The following is a 20,032-nucleotide window of genomic DNA, read 5'->3' on the forward strand; positions in this document are numbered from 1 at the left end:
TTCCTGCACCGGAGACGACGCCTGCCATCGAGCCTGTCTTGAAGAAACGCCTCGGCTGCAGGGGAGGGACGACCTCTGTCCCTCCATCACCTCCTCACCAATTAAACGCCGACAAAACACCGCAGAGGGAGCCGCAGCTTTCATCTCCTAATTGACTGATTGATTTGGTGGTGTTTCCATCACCCTATAAGATGCTTTTATGATTCGATGCAGACAGCGCTGCGTTTGATTTACCGGACGCATCGATGTGGGAAGGTGATGTAAACACCATTTGTGGCGTCATACTCTAGAAATAAAAAATAAAAAAACTGACTGCTGGGGACACAAACCAAAAGCAAAAGAGTCAAGTGTTTTGTTTTGTTAATTTCTTGTTGCCACTCAGTTTGTGGAACAGAAATAAATAAAGACAGAAACAATGTAAAGCTGAGAACATTTTCAATGAGATTATAGATATCCAAAATCTGAAGCGCCAAAGGACTTGTCTGCAGTGTGGGAGTTGTAGAAACGAATTTGCTGTTATTGTTGACGTCTGGTTCGTGTATTGAAATCCGCCCTGAGGAGGAGCCATTATTCCATTCACGTAAGACACCCCCCACCAACACCACCACACACACACACACGCACACACACACACACACACACACACACACGTCACCACCACCCTTCTGGATAATTGAATTTCTCTTTGTCTTAGTTATGAAATAAAAAAAGATCTTCCTCAGTACTGGCACAAGTTTGATGACATGTGAAGCATTAAACTGTTTTATTTTCAGTTTCCCTTTGAGCAAAACAGAAAAAATGAATCACGCTACGATTTTATAACAAATTTAATCCGTTTATATTTACTGGTTATTCCTTTATTTCTGTCTGTGAGAAGCAAGCTCCAGGAAATTATTTATGTGGCTGTTTCAAAGACAAACCATCTTTAATGATCCAATAACTGATGACAAATAAACGCCACTGCAGACAAATAACAACTAAAATGAGAGAGATGAGCAGCGTGTGAATCATTTTCATTTATACTCGTCTGAGTGTGTACACATTTAGTTTTTAGTTTTTTTCTGTTGGTCTATTCCCACGAATATTACTGAAGGGGTCTGTGTTATTAAGGTCACTGTGTACCTGCATCATTAAACCACGTGAGACTGGAATGATATTGTTGGTGATGTTATCTTTGGTGCTTCCAATACACAGTCTGTAACTTTGCCAACATGAACATCACATATTATATTTGAAATTATGTAATTTGGACAGAATCACTATAAATCTATATATTCACGACTCTTCCACAGACGAAAGTAGCATTAGCTCCATGGGTATAATGACAGAAAAACCAGAAGTGTGTGTTTTGCAGTGGATGTCAAAGCGATGATGAAAAGCGAAGAGAAAATGAAATAATAAATGATAATATGATTTATGTGAAATTAGCTTAATCACTCTGGGTCAGGTCACAACTGTCAGAGAAGCTGACTTTAACTGTGGATCTTTGAAGCAGCCTGAGCGAAGAGGATCCAGGTTTCTTACAAAAGTTATTGTTGTATTTCACTGGAACAGTTAGATTTTAATTTTCTTAAATGTGAAAATGAAGAGTTATTTCTCTGAGTTGCCTCTTTGTCTTTTTTCAAACTCTGCCAAACTATTTTCTGGACACAGGTCTGTCTTGAAATACTATGGAAATATGTCCTGGTGACGAGGGGGGACCACCCTCAGTGATTGGTCCTTCTTCACATCACCAGATCTGCTGGGAAAAAAATGTTTTGGTTGTACTAAACCATTCTGACATTTATTGATGATAAAGACAGAGTTGACTTATTCACATTCTCTACATATAATCACTCAGAGTCACTTTGTCCTCAGATGATCAGTTTCAGAAGAATTCTAAATTTCCAGTAATTTAAGGACACTCAACGTTCAGAAGTCCTCTTCAGGCTAAATTTGTTTTTAGTCAAATATCCCTCAGACAAAGACGTATGTGCTGTCGCTCACAAAGGAAGCATTCACAAACAGTATTCTCGTATTCAGTGTTTTGTGAGCAGAAAGGAAAAAATATTCCTCTCACCCTGTGATGTTGTTAAGTGCTCGACTGCACCAAACCAATTTTGCATCAAAGAAGCAAGATGAAAAGAATTCAAAGCGACAGTGATATAATTTTCCCTGAAATCTCATGCAGCAATGTTTTTTTTTCGGTGCATGCAGCAGTCTTGATTTAAACACGATTTTCTATTCACCCGATGTCTCTAAACATCACAGTAAATAACACAAACAAGCCGTTTGTAAACTCTGTATTCCTTATTACTTTCCAAACTACACCTTCACAAAACACAAGTCAAGAGCTAATGACCATTTTAAGTTTAATTACCTGCTAGACCTGCTTTGCACAATTTAGAACACATTGTTGAATGCTTAAAAATTCAACACACTGCAGAAAGGGCTGAATATGAGTGTTTGCCTTTTTGTACGTGGATATTTTTGTAGTGATGATTTCCATGATAAGAGCTGGTACAGACAGAAGCCACATATATACAAATGTGTGAAAACAAGACAAATAGCTGTTAGTCCAGATTTTGGCTCTTGCAACATAGGTTTTATTTTAGAGGTGAAAAACATGTGAGTTTCCTACAAAAACACAAGTTCAGTCGAGTTAATGTCAAATTATAATGATTGTAGTACTTTCTCTTATAATGGTATAGTATGACAAAAAAACAAGAATGGCACTTAGTAGAGTTCATACCTCAACAGCCCAGGTTCTTCCTTGACCCATCCCCCATCCTCCCAACAAGTGTCGCTGAAATTAGTTCAGTTGCTTTTGTGTAATCTTGCTCACAAACACAGACAAACATACAGGGAGGCGGGGGAACATGACCTCCTGGGTGGAGGTAATTTCCTAATATGCATATTGCCACTTTGCTAATTAACTAAGAATACAATCTCATTAAGTTCCCTTTATAGATAATGTTGTGTTTGCATCTTTACCTCTTTAAAATCCAATTTTAGCTTTTAAAGAGAAGCTCTACATAAACACAGAGGACGGGAAGTTTATTCCTGCGAGCACGCTAATAATTAAAACCAAAACAGATAAGAGCATCAACGTTTTTATCACATCAGCTCTTATCTGGAAAATATCTCCATATTTTGTCCAGTCTACTTTAATAAGGCACGTTCTTATCAGCGGAGTTGGCTCCTGTAATAACATGCGGGGTCAGTGTCAGGTATACACACATTAGCACAGTCACTCATGGGAGCTGTCCACGCTGCCACGGTGCATCTCCGCTGGGTCAGCTGAAACGGCTTAGCGGTGCCACAACAGCATACATTTTCGTGCATGCCTACATTTTCGCTGTAACGGTATCACTAGCCGTGCCCTCAGGGTTCATGAATTTGGCTTCAGGGGGCTTGCTTATGCTCGTGTTGTCTGCAGATACAAACTGGATGCAGCCCCCCCCCCCCCACACACACACACACAGTCAGCCTCTCCCAGCTCAGAACGAGTCCTCAGACTTTCCGTCACGAGCCGGATTCTTCTCCCTCCGGGCTGCCGCTGCAACCCACGTTATTTATTTATCTCTTAATGCACACTGGCACATTAACTCACGCCCTGAGCAAGAAAAACGTCTCGACCTCTCCTCACAGACACAACTCCCGCTTGTTTCTTATGGTATAAAGAATATGAGTAAAGTCAGATAATAATGAGAGTTTAATTTGCCTGGCTGAGATTCTCCTGAAGACATGGCGTATCAACCACTCTGCCAGCACAGTTTATTTCCATGTGTTAATTTCTCTTTAGTGTGCCTAATGAAGTAAATATCCCAATTTTATGACTGAAGGCGAGCTGTGCATGAGCATTGTATTTAAAGATAATTTGGATTAGCTAATGTGCAAAATAGATTTGCTGCAGCTTTGTTTAAAAGAGGGATTAAATGTGTGCAGCGTCTATTCTGTCTACCTTAAGAAGTCATCATTACTGTCCACACATAATAATAATGTTGTTAAAACCCGTTGTACTTTTAGAAAAAAGTTTTTTGTTGCACTCAACACAATCTTTATTTTACTTTTTGTGCCATTTTATTAATGATTCCTGCAGATGGAGATTTATGGGCCCAACTCCAACTTTACAGTCAGAGACAAATAAGTGACAGTACTTTTAAGGAAAAGCTAATAAACTGCAGGGACAGATATTCTGTTTCAATGAAACACATGAGACATTCATTTAACAATCTTAAGTGCGTTGCACATAAAGCACACAGCACAAGTGCATTTAGGACGTGTTCACTTCCACTTTCCTTGTTTAACGGTGGGAAAAAAAAGGTCCCTGCATCAGGGACATAGTTCAGAAGAGGATGTTCTTAGCCTCTTAATTATTCATGGGAGTGTTTTGGTCGTAACATCCTATAAACCAATCAGAGTGCCGTCTCCCATTAGCTTTAAAAGTGCTTTCACCTCGGTGGATTGCTATGATAATGGCAGATGTGCCAGGTAGTAAGAAAAAAACCCTTCTGGAAACAGATCTGTGTGCACGAGCAGATCTGTGTGTGTAATTGTGTTTGTGCTGTCGGTGTATTTCACTATCTCGATAATGTGCCCTTATAAAAACAGTCGCGAACAGTGACACTGACTTCAGGTCAGGTTTCTGTTGGTCAGAGGCACAATCGCTTTCTGCTGCTTCAAGATAATAACAGTGTCAACAGTGCGACTGACTGCTCCTCCTTTCCAGACCAACACTTCCAGGTGCTTTTGCTGTTTCAAACGTGGGCGCTGGATGAGGAAACTGTATCAGGATGAAACTAGCAAAGACACTTGGGTCGAGCACTTATAAGTATAAGACAGGACCCATGGAGATGCTTTATCTCTGAAGCCGTGTAAGTAATTAGATTAACACATTGTTCATCTACCGGCTCCACAATAAAAGACGACTTAAAGAAGGAATACAAGCCAAACACTCAACAGATGAGTCAATGACGTGGAAAATTACTTTAAAGAAAGGAGGGTTTTTTTTATTGCATTTTCCATTTTACTTTGTAGTGACACTGTAGTGACAGTGTTTGTAAAATTACCACAACACAAGTATGTAAAAATATGAGTATACCTTCAAACGCTGTTTTCAAACTGCATACTACAACATAATTACACTTCTGCAGGTACAAAAGATTTGCTTAAGTCTTATTAGGGGATGAGGGCTTAACGTTTTCTATCACGACAACAGCAAATTCACAACAACTGGATCTCTAGCTCAGGGTTCTGTGTACTGACTTATCCTTAACTGAACTTTGAATAAGCAGGCTCCTTGTGCAGCAGCGGTGGAGCAGCTTCAGGGTTCTGTGGACTGAGTCCTGCAGACCAGCATCACCAGAGGCCAAACTAACAGCCCATACCACCCAGGCAGGTTCACAATGAGACACCGCACTAGTTCCTTTCAAGGTTCATGTTGATACCTGGTGGATTGAACTACACTCAGTCAAATGCATTTTTAATCATATCTCTCTCCCTCACTGAATTAATTATAAATCCTCTACATTTTCTTTCTAGGAGCTTGAAAACATCTTAATGTCTCTTTTTGTTCATCTATCACCTGTTGTTCGACGGCTTAATTTGACAGAAGGAAAACTGTCTTTGCACATCTGCTTTACACTGAACAGAACCCCCCGTTCCTCAGTCAGAGCTGCCACATCCTGAAGAAACAACTCAACTGCCGTAAGAAAAAGAACGGCGTCTTCTTCCTCTGCCTTGTGATGTAGCAGATGACACATTTTGTAAAGTCTCTAAGCAGAGAAACTCTTTTACCAACGGGACATTTCCTGACTAGCACTAGGACAGACTGCACCTGTTGGTGGGAACCCTCGCCTGCGTATGGCTGTGTGACTGATGCTGTTGTCAGCTGTGAACAGGTGGATACACCTTTTAAAATTCATGAAAACTCTGTCGAGCTGCAGCAAAGAACCGAGTGAAGGAAAGTGAATTAAACAGAGCTTTCTTTCTTTGCCTGCCTTTAGACTTTGACCCACTCTGAATCATTTGTATATGTTGGCAGCCCGGCCCCATAATTGATGTCATTCATTACAGGATTGGGGAGGGGGGTGTTTTTCTGAGGTAGCCACACCATCGCTGAGAGCAACTTAGACTGAGATGATTGATAGGAGGCGAGCTGCATAAACGCTGAAGTGCTGGTCGCCTAAATGCAAGTGAGTGTTACTCTCTCTGCCGGCTCGGGGCGAAGCCATTAATAAACCCTGCAGATGATGATAGCTGTTGCATTGATTGTAGTTTGCAGCCTCGATTCCACCGGCCTCTCTTGCTCCAATACTTTGCCTCAGTAAGCACAGGCATTGAAGTTGTTGACCCAGCCTGTCTCCGCCATTGATCACCACGTTGATGTTGGGGACACCACATTCGCTTTTGTTTGTGCAGTTGCTTAATTCATTCACAAAGCTTGCTGATGGTACCGAACGGATCGATGCGGGAGGAAAAATGGAAGCATGAGATTAAAAATATAGATTTATCCATGAAAAATGTGGCAATATCCCACCCTGCTCCCCTCGCAACCGACTGACCGAGACACCAGGAAATGTCTGTGATGTTTCAGAACTAAATCCTGCAGGGAAACTCTGCTCTCGTTAGTGTGATCATGAACGTTGTCGAATATGTGAACAATTTTGTTTTGATCTCTTCTTCATCAGTCTGAAAAAGAATGGATTTAGAGTCGCTCTGATGAAGCAGATGTTTCTCAGCGTTCTGCGAACATCTCCTTTTCTTCCAGCCTTCAAATCCGATCTTGTTTTGTCTCACCCACACGTCGCTCCCTCCTTCTCCCCCTCTCTTTTTCAACTGTCTGTAAGGCGCCTTGTCATTTGTAAAGAAAACGACATGCCCTGAGTCAAAGTGACATTATGTCAAGATTTTATCCAGTGATTCCTGCCAGCCTAAATCACTCTCTCGCTATACCTCATTCAGAATTCATTTAGAAACGCTCTTTCCAAGCCCCCATAACTTCCAAACTATACTCCAGTGTGATGTCTTCAATAACAATTGAAATCCTGAACGCGAGCCAATGTCTTTCGCTTAAGTTTTACAAAGAGAGTTGCAAACTTCCACAGCTCTTTAGTGACTTTGAAATCTCCCGGAAAAAATTGGGGGATTACGTTCAACTTTTAAATGGCAACAAACAAATGAAAGGCTGTTTGTTTTCCTCCTTCCCACTGAAATGGCTGTCTCTTCTTATACTTGCACAAAGGATCGACTTTCATGGCATTTCCTCAGACTCCTGCTGTTTGTCTCGGAGATTGATGGGCGGTGTTACATTTTTATGAAGCTGTGAAAGGAAAAAAAACCCTCTTGGTTATTTTAGGTCTAAGAGGTGAAAAATGTATAAAATGAGGAAAGCAAAATGGGCAACATTTAATATGCCTGGATGCCCAGTTGGTCAGAAATGCAAACCATAAATACACATTAATCAGCATTTTTGTATAAATCCCAATAGAGTGAGCTTATCTTTTTTTTTTTCCCACCACCCGCTTTGAGGAAAATACCTCCTTGCAATTTATTAATGCATGGCAGGAGCACTTCTCCTCAGCTGCAGTCAGAAAAGCTAAGGCTTGGTCAGGAATAATTCTTCTGACATTCCACACAATCAATTTTTGATCTTTAGCCTAGACTAGACATTCTCCTGATTTCATCTGGGCTAATGGGACAATTGGAATCCTATTTGTGTCTCACTGTGCAGCCCATTACCATATGGAAATCTTGTTGAAAATACAGCATCACTAAATATAATTTGGTTGCTGCCATCAAGGTTATTTCAGCCCACTGCGTGCAGATATTGCCTGGTTTTAGTGGTGTGTTCGTGCCAATGTTTTCCCATCACACAATGCACCAGAGCCCCCGTTGTTCAAACCCCCCCACCTCACTAGCACCTATCCCATCACTTCCAAATACCATCGTTCATGGTCCCTGTGCAGCAATGAAAGTGCATTTATCCCCAGATATCCGCATTTATCAGAAGAAGAACACAATTTTAAATTTTAATTATTGCAACTCTGTGATGGTGGCGAAAACTGTGGAGCGATAAAATATTATGGAAACAAGGCAAAAGGTTGGTTTTCATTGTTATGGGACACCAAATGCCGAACCCAAGCAGATGTGTGGATAATCTGCTTGGGACATTATTCCTCATCACTGCTATTAAACTTTAAACACACATACAGGGATGAATTAGACACAGTTGAACCGTAAATCACTGAATTATTGAGTTTGGCTTCATCATAAGGTGCAATGATCCACATTTCAAAGGGTATATGAAAAGTCTGGGCCTTCAGGTGTATAATCAAAGTGAATAACTTATGATGTGACTGGGATTGGTTAAGATAATCATTATTTTTTCAATGATTAGCTGACTGCTGCTTTTTTAAACACAAACTCCAACTCAAAGGAAAAGAGAAGTACCCACTTGTTTCTTGTAACGAAGACAAAAACGAATGTTTACACTTTTCATCACAGATTGTTTTTGATGAATCAACATATTCCATATTTATTTTGAAATTGAAGAAGTTTATCAAGACACCAACTCACAGCGTTTGGACACTCTTGTCAATCTTTAGTGAGTGAACTACTGCAGCTTTAAGTGAAATAACAAGCACCTCAGTAATGACAAGCCAAACCACTAACAACTAACCAGCTCATAGGCTAAAGCAGCTTCATCTCATGTAATATTAGTTCACGAAGCCTTGTCCTGAATGCATCTCAGACAAAACCTCCAAACTCATAACAAAAAAAAAAGTCCAACCTGTTCCAGACTTACTGCTGCTTTCTTTCTGTGAAGTTTTGGTGTTGGCTCGTTTTCAGCAGCTCAAGTAAGGCTAGCTAAAAGCAAAGCACATTAACTTTACAGGCTAATTGGCTCACTTGCTTCTACACATTTTCTGAATTAGTATGGGTGGACATTTGCTCTGTGGACTGCAGTGAGAACTAAGGCTGGGTTCTGTCCTAACCATTGACTGACGTCGTCATATTTCAGAAAACAAGACTAATGCAAACTTCGTGGAAATATTAAACCCCCCAACGTGTGCACTCAACTGTTTTCAAATTTCAATTTTCATCCACAAAACAGAGGAGTGCAATCATACCATTCTGCACACAGAGTAAATCAAACCACCTCTCGCTCCGTGATGAATAACCCACTGGTTTATGCTAAAGATTAAACTCCTGCTGTTCAATAGGAAACACAGAAGTTTATGGGTTTTAGTCAAAGCCACTGTCTTTGAGAGGAAGATGATATAAAAGTAAAATGAGAAGCGGATTAAACAATATTATTCAACCAAACTCTGATGCTCTATGACTTCCCTTTGATTACTTTAGATTTGTGTGAATATATCCTTATCTTTTCCTTTGTTAAATCCTATTATTGTCGCTGCTGGAATGACCTAATTTCCCCAAAGGGATCAATAACTCTAACTCAATAATCCAATCTCAAGACTGATGTTGCTCTACTTTGCCTATGGGTGCATGGATTTTGTAATCCAGAACCGGCAAATCAGAAACTGTGTGAAAACAGCTGCAGACATCACTTTGGAAGTCTGGGCAGATAAAACCCCAGAAACATATTATTCCTGGAGGCAGTCCAGATAATAATTAACAATGTCCAGACCTCCCTCTGTAAATTTCAGGAACCCAAACCAGAATTCCTGGAAAACATTATCAGCATGGGACAAATAATTGAGTTTGTGGTCTGTTCCCAGAAGACAGGTTTGTCTGTCGCAGCGCTGGGTTGGTCGTCTGGTCGACAGAAAGCGATGCACTTTATTTCAAAATGTTACAAGATTATTATCCGATTCAGTGGCATTGATTTGTGTGGATTAATCCAATTAAGAAACTATATTAGTCTGAGCAGTGGCAGCCAACCCAGCCAGGGAGGGAAAGACTTTCTGTTGATGTAAAGCAACAAACTTGTGAATAAACACAAGTCTCGCTTCTATTCTCACTGATTAATTGCCAAGTGACCTCTGGGAAGCCCAGTGAAAAAATTGCACAGCAAAAGATATACAAATACTATTTTGTCACACATAAATCGTATGCAATTTTTGTTACTTGCAGAAAAACAGGAAGCATCTTTCGTAAATTGGCAAAGAATTAGATTTGGTGTCTTCCCCTCTGAGAGAAACCTGCAGTTTTGCCAATAATCTGTTCAAACCACAGAGAAAAGTGACTCATATGATGGAGCAGCACATTTTCATCAGGGAGGACACGTAAAGTTGAAATTAGGTTATTGTGTTTCAGAGAAGTTTTGTTGATGTGTTCCTTGGAAATCTTATGTCCACAGGTCTTTGCTATAAATACAAATAAATATGTTATGTCTTTTTGTGAAAGGCAATGGCCGCCAGCACATTAGTGGGGGGGAAGAGGGAAAACAAACCGTAAACATGTTATTGTCACTGATAATTCTTGTTTTCATAGTAGAAACAGTAAGAACCAAGAACAATAACAACATAAATAATGAAAGAATGCCAAAATATATGTGTCACCTTGTGGCCCCTGTTTTTAGGTCTTTACATCTATTCATCCATTTATTCATCTGTTCTCTGTTCCGCTCATCCTTTAAGAGTCGTGGTGAGGCCGGGGCTTCTCTCAGGGGTGTGGTACACAGTGGACAGGCAGAAAGACATGAAGACAAATCCATGCCCACATTCCCACCGTGATTTAGACTCAGCACTTGACCTTTGTAGTGTGGGAGGAAGCTGGGGTACCTCGACCAAACCTCCACAGTGGACCTGGTTGTTTTAACCACGGCACCACAGTGCCACCCCGACATCTCTACAATCAAAAGCCATTAGCACAACCGCTCTGCCTTGATTTATTAACACCAGTGTTTCTTAAAACTTTCCAAAGGGTTTTATGTCATCAATATGTAAAAATCAGTCCAGCTCAACAACCCTGCAAAGAAATAATACCTAAATAACCAAATCTCTAAAATGTCAGAATTCAAAGCTGAGCTTGCTGTACCTAATAAAGTGGACACTGAGAGTGTGTACTGTGTGTGTAATATGTCAAAGGGTCTTTTGGATCCTGAGTTTAACAGATGCAGTAAATATTTCCTTGATGAGATTCGGTGTCTTCATTAAACTTAACTTCGCAAGTTTAGTCTTTACTTTGTTATTTTGAACGTTCTCTCTTCTTCAGTTCAAAAATCAATCAAGAGATTCTCTTTGAATTCAATTTTGTATTATTTTGCAGCAATGACTGATACTGAGTGTTGAACACAGTTAATTCCTGTATTTATCCAATTAATTTTAAAATGATCATTTGTAGCTTCAATACCGCTGTAATGCCTTTTAGATCAAGACATCATGTTCTCTCGTTTCTATCAAATCTCTGAATAAAACAATACGTAAGCCAAATACAAAGATGATTCAATTCAGTTTTAGTTCATTTGTACAGCAGCAAACCACAACATACATTATCATATTGTGGAGTCGTTCAGAAAGAGCTTAACAGAAGCTGAGGACATCTTCTGACAAAAGTGACTCTGATATGTTGTAATGGAGAGCAACTGAATGAGAATATGAATTAGTTGGAGAATTGTAATCCAGATTAGCTGCATGAGCTGAGTAATTTACATTACTGCTTTATGTTGTCAAATCGGTTCTTGCCTTAATAGTTGGATTAGATGAAGACAGAATTGAGCAAATTTCAAAATCCTATCCCTCGGTCTTGAACCTCTGTCCGTACTTTTACAATTTTCTTTTTCCATTTTGTTTCAAATCATTACACAGCTCAGTTGAACCAGTTTTCAATTTGAAGCTTTTTAAAGGACTTGAAGTCTATATTTCTGTACTTTGATAAGATATGAAGCCCAATAAATTTCATTTTAGCTCCTTTTTTTCACACATATGACAAGGAAGCATGTTTGATGCCATTTTGTCAGGATCCTTTATCTTTTTTCTTTTTTTTTTTCATTTAACTATTTATGTACCATATTAGCTTATTTGCCACTAACCTTATCTGTACCGGTTCACATTGCTTTTTGTGGCCAATTTGTGCAGCCTCCTCCAGATAAATTAAACTGCAGCATCCCCCCATAACCTCCCCCACACCCTAATCCACTGCTTTGCAACTCTGTCTTTCTAATTTTCTTATTCATTGGAATATTTATTAATATGAACATTGACATCAGAGTAAATTAAAGCAAAGTAAATGATCCTATATCAGAAAAAGTGTGCTTAAGTCCCAATGCCCCTATGATATCACCTGATATACAATATATAGGCCGCCTAACATTCCCACCGGGTATCTGCTCTTATAGATCAAGGTTGAAGTACCAGTGCTTGCTTAAGAAAATTGCCATTTACACTTTCTGTGCATTAACGGAGATACATAACCGTTTTGTCACTGACAGGAAGCCCCTTAGAGAGAGAGAGAGAATGAGTGATGATTATTCAGCCATTCGCTTTGCCCAATTAAGCAATGACAAGTAATTGTTTAAACAAATTGCAACAAGACATATCTGAGGCTCTCAGGGGTCATTTGCGTGATGTCAAATAATAAATAAAGACATAACTGGCTGACACGCTACCCAGGGGTGTGAACCGGAGATTAAGAGGCCATATGGATGGAAGCAGGAACATCACCGAGTGTGCTGTGATCTCTTCCCTGGGTGACTGCGGCCATTTAGAATACAGATGTTCTCAGATGTGGTCCTGTTGCTCTGATTGGAGTCGTGCTTTTCTCTAATCCAATCACCAGAGACGGCTACGTTACGTCATTGATTTACCTCACAGCCAAATGTGGCTAAAAGAGGTGTGTGGCAAAGCTTGACCCCCCTTCACCAAATTACATTCCTGTTAAAAAATGTGAAAAGTTAATACAACCCTTACAGCATAAAGGAATAGCAATTAAAAAATGTACTCTCGGTTTTTTTAATTAAGAAAGTGAAAGTGAAAAAAGTAGAAAAATAAAAACAGCAATAGTGAATCGTGTAAAAGTCAGAGGTCCGGATGTGCCTGAAATCTTGCATATGACTAATTAATACACGGCTGAAAATAGACACACAAATATCTCAATGTTATAATATAATTTATGTAAAACAACAGTTTTCTGCTCTTAAGGAAATAATTTGCCTTTTTAATTTTGTTCTTTCCCTCCTGGTTGATTTTGGTGACACCTGTGGTTACTGGTGGTATGACAGTGGATGTGGTTTAGTACTACATAGTACATACATAGAGCACGTTTTGGTGTTTTCATTATTGGATTTGTTGACTTTAAGTAAATACATTTTTGTTAACTTAATTTCTTAAAGGATTAAAAGAAAGAAACTTCTGATATACCAGCACTTATAGACTTACACTTAGACAAGAGGAAGTGAATAAAGAATGAGTATCATAGCTCATAATTTACTTTCTGTACCAGTTGTGTTCTCTGCATCTACAAATAAATCACCCAGGAGCTTTGTGTTGAGTTTCTGTTCCCTTCTTCTTCTTCTTCTTCATTTTACATTCCTCCCATGTGCTCATTCATCCCCGCTCTGTGGCTAATGCTTGTAATCCTCCTCATCAAACAGGGACGGCAGCTACTCCATTAGCAGGGATTCTCATGTTGATGTCAGCCAGACCATTGGTTTGCAAGGGAATCTTGTTAGGGTTCTTATTGACATTGTGTTTCATTAACTTGATTAATGACATCTATTGGGGCTCTGCTCCACAGTAATCAACATCTCTGCAGAGAGGGGCTGTCTGCAGCCACAGATGAGACTCTCCGGGCCTCTGCTGCCCAGTGGTCCACACTTAACTGGTCCGTCCGTCTCCTGTTTGTTTCCTAAAGGCTGCACACACAAAGAATCTTACATTCATAAATACCAAAGTAGTGTGAAGTGCGCGAGGTGGACCCCGGCTGACCATTAAAACTTTCCATTTCCTGAGTGTGTTTCAGAGAACAGGTGTGTCCATATCAAGAAAATAATCAGTTAAGAGGCTCCATATAGTAGCAGATTTCTACAGCTCATCCCTTAATGTCAGGAAACACTTGTTGTGGCTTCGGCTAAAACAATTGTTTGGAAGTACTACCTGATGATTTGTTGTCATGGTGACCATTGTCGGCTCTCAGATTCACACAGGAAACAAACAGCTCTCTCCTGTGTTTTGTTGATAACACAGACCTTTTGGCTCATTATACTACATCACCTCACACTTCCTGTACTCGCTGTCATAACTTATACAGCCACTAGAGGGTGCCTGACAATTAAACGTAAATTTATTCGGAAATTAAGTTAAAATTAAGTAAAACTAAACTAACTCCTCCCCATATCATTTTTATAATGTGATATTTATTTAATGAAACTATCCAGAAGAAAAACCTTCTCTCTGTTACAATGCTTACAAAAGGTTTTGGATAAATAGTCATTTTTAAACTCCTTTACAGGAGATTCAAGGTTCTGGACAAATATCTGAAGCACAAAATACACATTCTGTCTGATCTGATGTTTCCTGAGCTGGTTCTTACAAAGCAAAGTGATTTCTTTATCCATCTCTGTGTTTCCTTCATCTGCTCTTACACGCGCTCCCTTGTGGGGAGGTGAGGTCACATCCTGGGGTCGGTGAATGTGAGATGAGAAGCTGCTCACCTCAAATACCCCACGCAGAGGAACAGTGAGGGTCACTGACTCCCAGCTCTAAGCACTGTTTGCCAGTGAGGTGAGATACAAAAGGAGAGATCATAAAAACCCACCTGGAATTCATATTTACCTTTCATCGTCTACTTCTCACTCACATTGTATGTGTGAGCTCTCTTAAGGGACGGGGGGGGGGGGGGTCGGGGAACGCAGAGCTGAGCTGGTGCAGCTCCGAGCAGGTGGCTGCTGGGCCGACTCACATAATTCAGTTTTATTTTTTGGACTATTTTCTTTGTGAATTCAGCACAAAACAATCCTCTCAGGCAAAACGATAGCAAAAGTGCAGCAGTGAATTTACAGTGTATTATATATACAGTGTATACATATATATATATATATATCACATATATGAAACATTAACTCAAAGGACACTAATGGTTTATCGCAGTAATGAGAGTGTTTCGATTGAGACATTAAACTAAATGCTAATCACTTGGCAGGAAATACATCTACGACTTATATCTGTTGAACTTTTCAGAGCCAAATATTTCTTATTTGATTTGGAAGTGTTGATTGGGGAGATATAAATATATCCACTGTGAGATGGAACAAACCTGGAATTGACTTCATCTTCAAAGGCTGATTCATCTTTTCACGCAGACAAAAACAAATTACCAAATAATGTAGAACTCACGCTGTAGAAGGTTACTGAGGAAACAGGCGACATTAAAACACATGTTGAGTGATAAATAAAGTATAATAGTTGAAAATCAACCAGTAATAAACAGCAGGGTGCAGCACATTAGGGCTGCGATAAACAATCATGTCCTGTTCATTTATTATATCTTCTGTTTTGAGAACTCAATTCATTTGTTTGTTTAAAAAGCAAAGATACTCAAATGTTTCCCTCCTCATTTCAAAGCTGATGATATTCACTGTTTTATCACATGAGACACAAACACAATAAATCCTCTCAGGTCAGAGGCTGCCAGAGACATTCAGCTGAATAACAAAAGTCATGGTTGACGTCTTTACCATAATTTTTACTAATGTGTATATAAAAGGAAAGTTCAGAATATTATATAAATTCTACAAATTATGGGCCCAAAATGACGTCGCTGTATTTCTTTGCTCTTCTACGGCTGCAGGTTAAGTGAGTTTTGGTCGAAGATAAGAAAGAAACTATTGGAATCTGCAGAGTCGAGGCTTTCATACAGTATATGTGTTGTTAGCATGATGTAGAAGGATCATCAGTACCAGCCTTGTGCATGACGTGTTGTTGAAAATCCGAATTGAACTGTTTGGTGTTTGAATTGTGTGTTTTGGTAAAAAATGGTTTATATTTACTTGATGATTTCTACTCAACTTGACTAAATATGTAAATCTGTCAAGTGTTCTTTAGAAAATGAAAACAAAAGCCAAGTGGGTCGGACTGTTTTCAAGCATTATGCTTTCGTCAGTGACGTAACTCTTTTTTCCAAACGGCAAAGGAGTTCCATGGTTTTGAAACGACATATTTTAAGCGGCACAACTGATGATGATCTCTAATAGTATGTAAGGTCCGTTTTTATTGTTTTCCTATGTGAAATACTTGCACCTTAACCCTCTTCTGTGATACGACCACATCAGTCTTCATCCAGACTCATTCCAAACTTGGAAACAATTTGCAGAGACATGCATTTCCCGATTTTTCAACTCTGATAAAATCCCTGGCATGTTTTACCCAGAAAGACTTGCTCTCCTTCCCTCAGCTGTCCCTGACTCGTGCCCAGGCGATTAAGTGTTCAGACAGCGACAGACATAATTGATGAACAACCACAGACAAGTTGGTTTTATTCTGTCCCGGCTCACTGCAAACTGGAGACATTACCAGGGCACCTTTAAGACTCATCCTGTTACACTTGTACATAGTCGACCAAAACACAGTTAAACTGCTCAGGGGCTCCTTCAGTAGAGTCAACTTTGGGAATAAATGTAAAAAGAAAAGAGGATTCAAAGATAAAAACATATTTAAGGTTTTTCTCTATCCGAACATTTTGACTGAACACGTTTATTTAACCTCAATCTGACTTTCAAAACAGATGGTTGATATTTAAGGCAACAGGGACAGAAGTTTTCACACTGACAAGAAAATAACTTTTATTTGTCTGTTATTTAGCAGGACTAAAAACAAATGGGTGGATTACCACCAAACTTTTACTTGAAGGATGTTTTGGGTCAGGGAATAACTCAATACATTTTGGTGTGGATCCAGATCTGGGGGTGGATCAAGGAATTAGTTTTTTTCTCTTTGTCTTTAACATTCTGAGAAAAGATGCTTTTTTTAAATGTTCCTGGATTTCTGAGAGAAAATCACTCTTGGATCTTGACGACAAAATAAAGTCAGACATGTTTAGTTTGGTGCAGATCCAAATGAAAGATAAGATCTAGTGAATTTAAATGTGGTTTGAATGATCCTGGTCCCGATATACTGAGTTCATGACAACACCAGAGAGAAACAGGGAATAGACCAAGAATGAATCTGGGTACAGGACTGCGAGTGCCTTCGCTGTCCAGTACAGACGATCAGAACAAGGTGTATGTATAACCCTCTTTATATACAGTCTATGGTATAACCACAGTTCTCTGAATCGTGTATGACCATCACACGTTATATTCAAGACGTGAATCCGACTGAAAACAGCTGAAATGCTCTCAGACAGTGAGAGAGACAGAGGAGCAGTGCAGTAATGGTGTGACGGAGGTGTGAGGGGGCTGGAGTATCAAAGGTCGCAGGGTACCATGGGGGAGGGGTGTTGGGTTTGAATCAATCATTTTCCGCAGCGATGAAAGGGCACGTTCCAAACAGAGTGTTGGGTCTGCACTTCAAAGTTACTCCTCAGAGGGTCCTGCAGCATTGGCAGACCCTTCACATTGCACATGAGTGTGTTAATTATGTGGCATGGTTTTTTTTACGTAACTGAACGCAGCTTCAAAGCCCTTCACATCATTCATAGCCGTTAGCTCCACTGAGGTCACCCAAGGTTTAGGACCTCTGTATCGTTAGGGAGGGGTTAGATAATTATCTTAAAAACAACGCTTCTTCTCCCGATGCTGTTTAATGCCAAGAGTTCACCAGAGTCACTCCTTGTGTGTGTGTGTGTGGGGGGGGGGGGATCGTCGCTTGGACACTCAACATGGTGGATCTGTGAATATGTCAACAAACTGGACAAGCAGAAGAGTCTATAGCAGAGTGAGCTGCAGGTAAACGGACAGTTTGCAGCTCTAAACCTCTCATCTGGCGTCGGACCCATTTATTAGTTGACTGTCACTGTCTGGAGATCGCTGTGTCCGCTCAGCTGAGTGTACAAATGAATAAATCATAGAGAGGGAGAGAGAGAGAGAGAGAGAGTGGTCCGATGTAACAGAGTTAAGTCTTTTTTTTATTTTCATTATAAATGTAACTGAGTTGGAGTAAAAAGTATTCTGCAAAACAAGAAGTACAATTTACTGACAAAACTGCTCAGGTACATGTAACGGAGAAAATGTAAGGCTTTACTACCCACCCCCGGTACGTGTTTGTGTTAGCTGATATGCAAACAATGCAGAAAATATGTGTATTTTCTTAATTCAAGTTCTATATATGTGGTTGTATTTGTGTTTCATTTTATTCATAGCTATTTATAATAAATATGTATCATTATGTAATATTTGTTTTATTCCCTAATATCGGCATTGGCCCTAAAAATAATTTCGGTTGGGCTCGACATCACAAACTACACTACACAGAGGCTGTTATTCTATCCAACCAATGGCAGACTGACAAAAGTTGAAATGTTTATTTTTGTATTCACTTGTGTAAAGGGTTCAACTTGCATATTAAAATCGGGATCCCACTTTGCATCGTTACCTTCACTGCAAGATTATCCTGCAAATAACGATCATTTGACTCTGTGTTTACTTCTCTGAAGACAGAGAATTAAAAAGCTGCATCGATCAAAGCTCGGCTTTGGCAAGAGAAGGGACAAGATGCGAGAAAAAGAAAGAGACAAGGTGATGAAGATGAGAGAGGAAGAGCAGGTCCCGCTCACTCTGCTGAGGATTAACATTATGTTCTCGTGCTTGATGATAAACTGACCTCATCATATTCAGTTTTTGTAATTGCTATGAAACTGACTCAATAACAACCAAAACTTAGCATAATTATAGCATCATAGAATAGCATCAATGTGTAAATAAATTATTGTATATAAACATTTTGCTCACGTTTACGTGCTGTACCTAATGTCTTATAATGCGCATATATAAATGCATGTAAATGAGGGGAATAACAAATTTGTTCCGCTATGTTGAATATTAACATTTTTCATTCATTCATCGCTGTTTCTATGTTCTGGGATCACAACTAACATTTGACCTCGCTAATTGATTTTGGCTTGCATGTCTCCGAGCTTAACCGATTTTCCATTGTACAGTACGTTCGCATGGATCACATCTTCCCACGCTGCGGTAGAAATGATATACGAGGCTGAGGGTACTCACCGTCCTCCCGAGACTTCTGAATAAAAGCATCGACGCCGCTCTCTCCGTAGTTTCCCTCAGAGGCCACGGTGGAGACGTAGTTCCAGCGCATGGCCTTGACGATGTCCACCATGGCCTGGGCCTGGTAGGTGTCTGGAGGCACCACTCGGGAGAAGAAGTCGTAGCGGGTGTTGTCGCTGAGCTCCGGAGCTGTGGAGGCGTAGCTCACCTGGGGTATCTGCAGAGGAAAGAGAATTTAAATATTATGAGGTCTGAGTAGCCTCTAGTGAAAATAGTTGTGGAGAGAGAGAGTAAAGAATAGAGAGGAGGAGAGGTATTTGTGTAAAACCCTTCAACAACAAGGCGATTCAGAGTGTTTTACATAACACATAAAAACCATTGAGATTTAAACATTGAAAAGACACAAATAGGATTTAAAATGAAAATAGAGGATAAGCATGTGAGATTAAATGGAAAAATACAAATTACAGTGAAGTTACAGTGCAGTGCAAGATAAGAATAAATAGTCTCAAATTAAATTTAATAAAAGGTTTGTGGCGAACGGAAGCATCTTAAGCGTTGATTTAAACAAACTGGAGCGGGAGCGAGCCTCAGGGTTTTCAGATATGTGGAGCATTAAAAAATAAAAACGCTAAACGCTGCTGTTAGGTTTTGACTCTGGGAAGATCTGTCCCTGACAATCTGAGGTTTAAACTAATGTGCAAACCATTCGCTGCTCTGTGGACCGACAGTGGTATTTTAATTCAAAGAAGAAGTTGATATAGAGATGCTGAGATGGGACGTGGAGTAATGGGATCTAATATGCAGGTTTTAGTGAGGACGTTTTTCAATAAGCTGCTGCACAGACCGCTAAAGAAACAGTTTGATGGTGTTATAGACATTGACTAGTTTTTTTAAATCTGCTGGGATCAAATTTATTTGAGT

The 20,032-nt window shown here is 39.7% G+C and overlaps 1 protein-coding gene across 2 annotated transcripts in view; it reads right to left on the reverse strand.

The window, feature by feature from the left end:
- The window catches only part of grm4 (glutamate receptor, metabotropic 4), a 146,987-nt gene that overhangs the window by 44,087 nt on the left and 82,868 nt on the right, over positions 1–20,032 (reverse strand). For both annotated transcript variants that reach the window (XM_069533281.1, XM_069533282.1), the window contains one exon: positions 19,109–19,325. In XM_069533281.1, the coding sequence (XP_069389382.1) occupies positions 19,109–19,325 (217 nt within the window). The remainder of the gene's footprint in view (positions 1–19,108; positions 19,326–20,032) is intronic.

The sequence above is a fragment of the Paralichthys olivaceus genome, chromosome 2, assembly GCF_024713975.1.
Source record: "Paralichthys olivaceus isolate ysfri-2021 chromosome 2, ASM2471397v2, whole genome shotgun sequence".
Lineage (NCBI taxonomy): Eukaryota > Metazoa > Chordata > Actinopteri > Pleuronectiformes > Paralichthyidae > Paralichthys > Paralichthys olivaceus.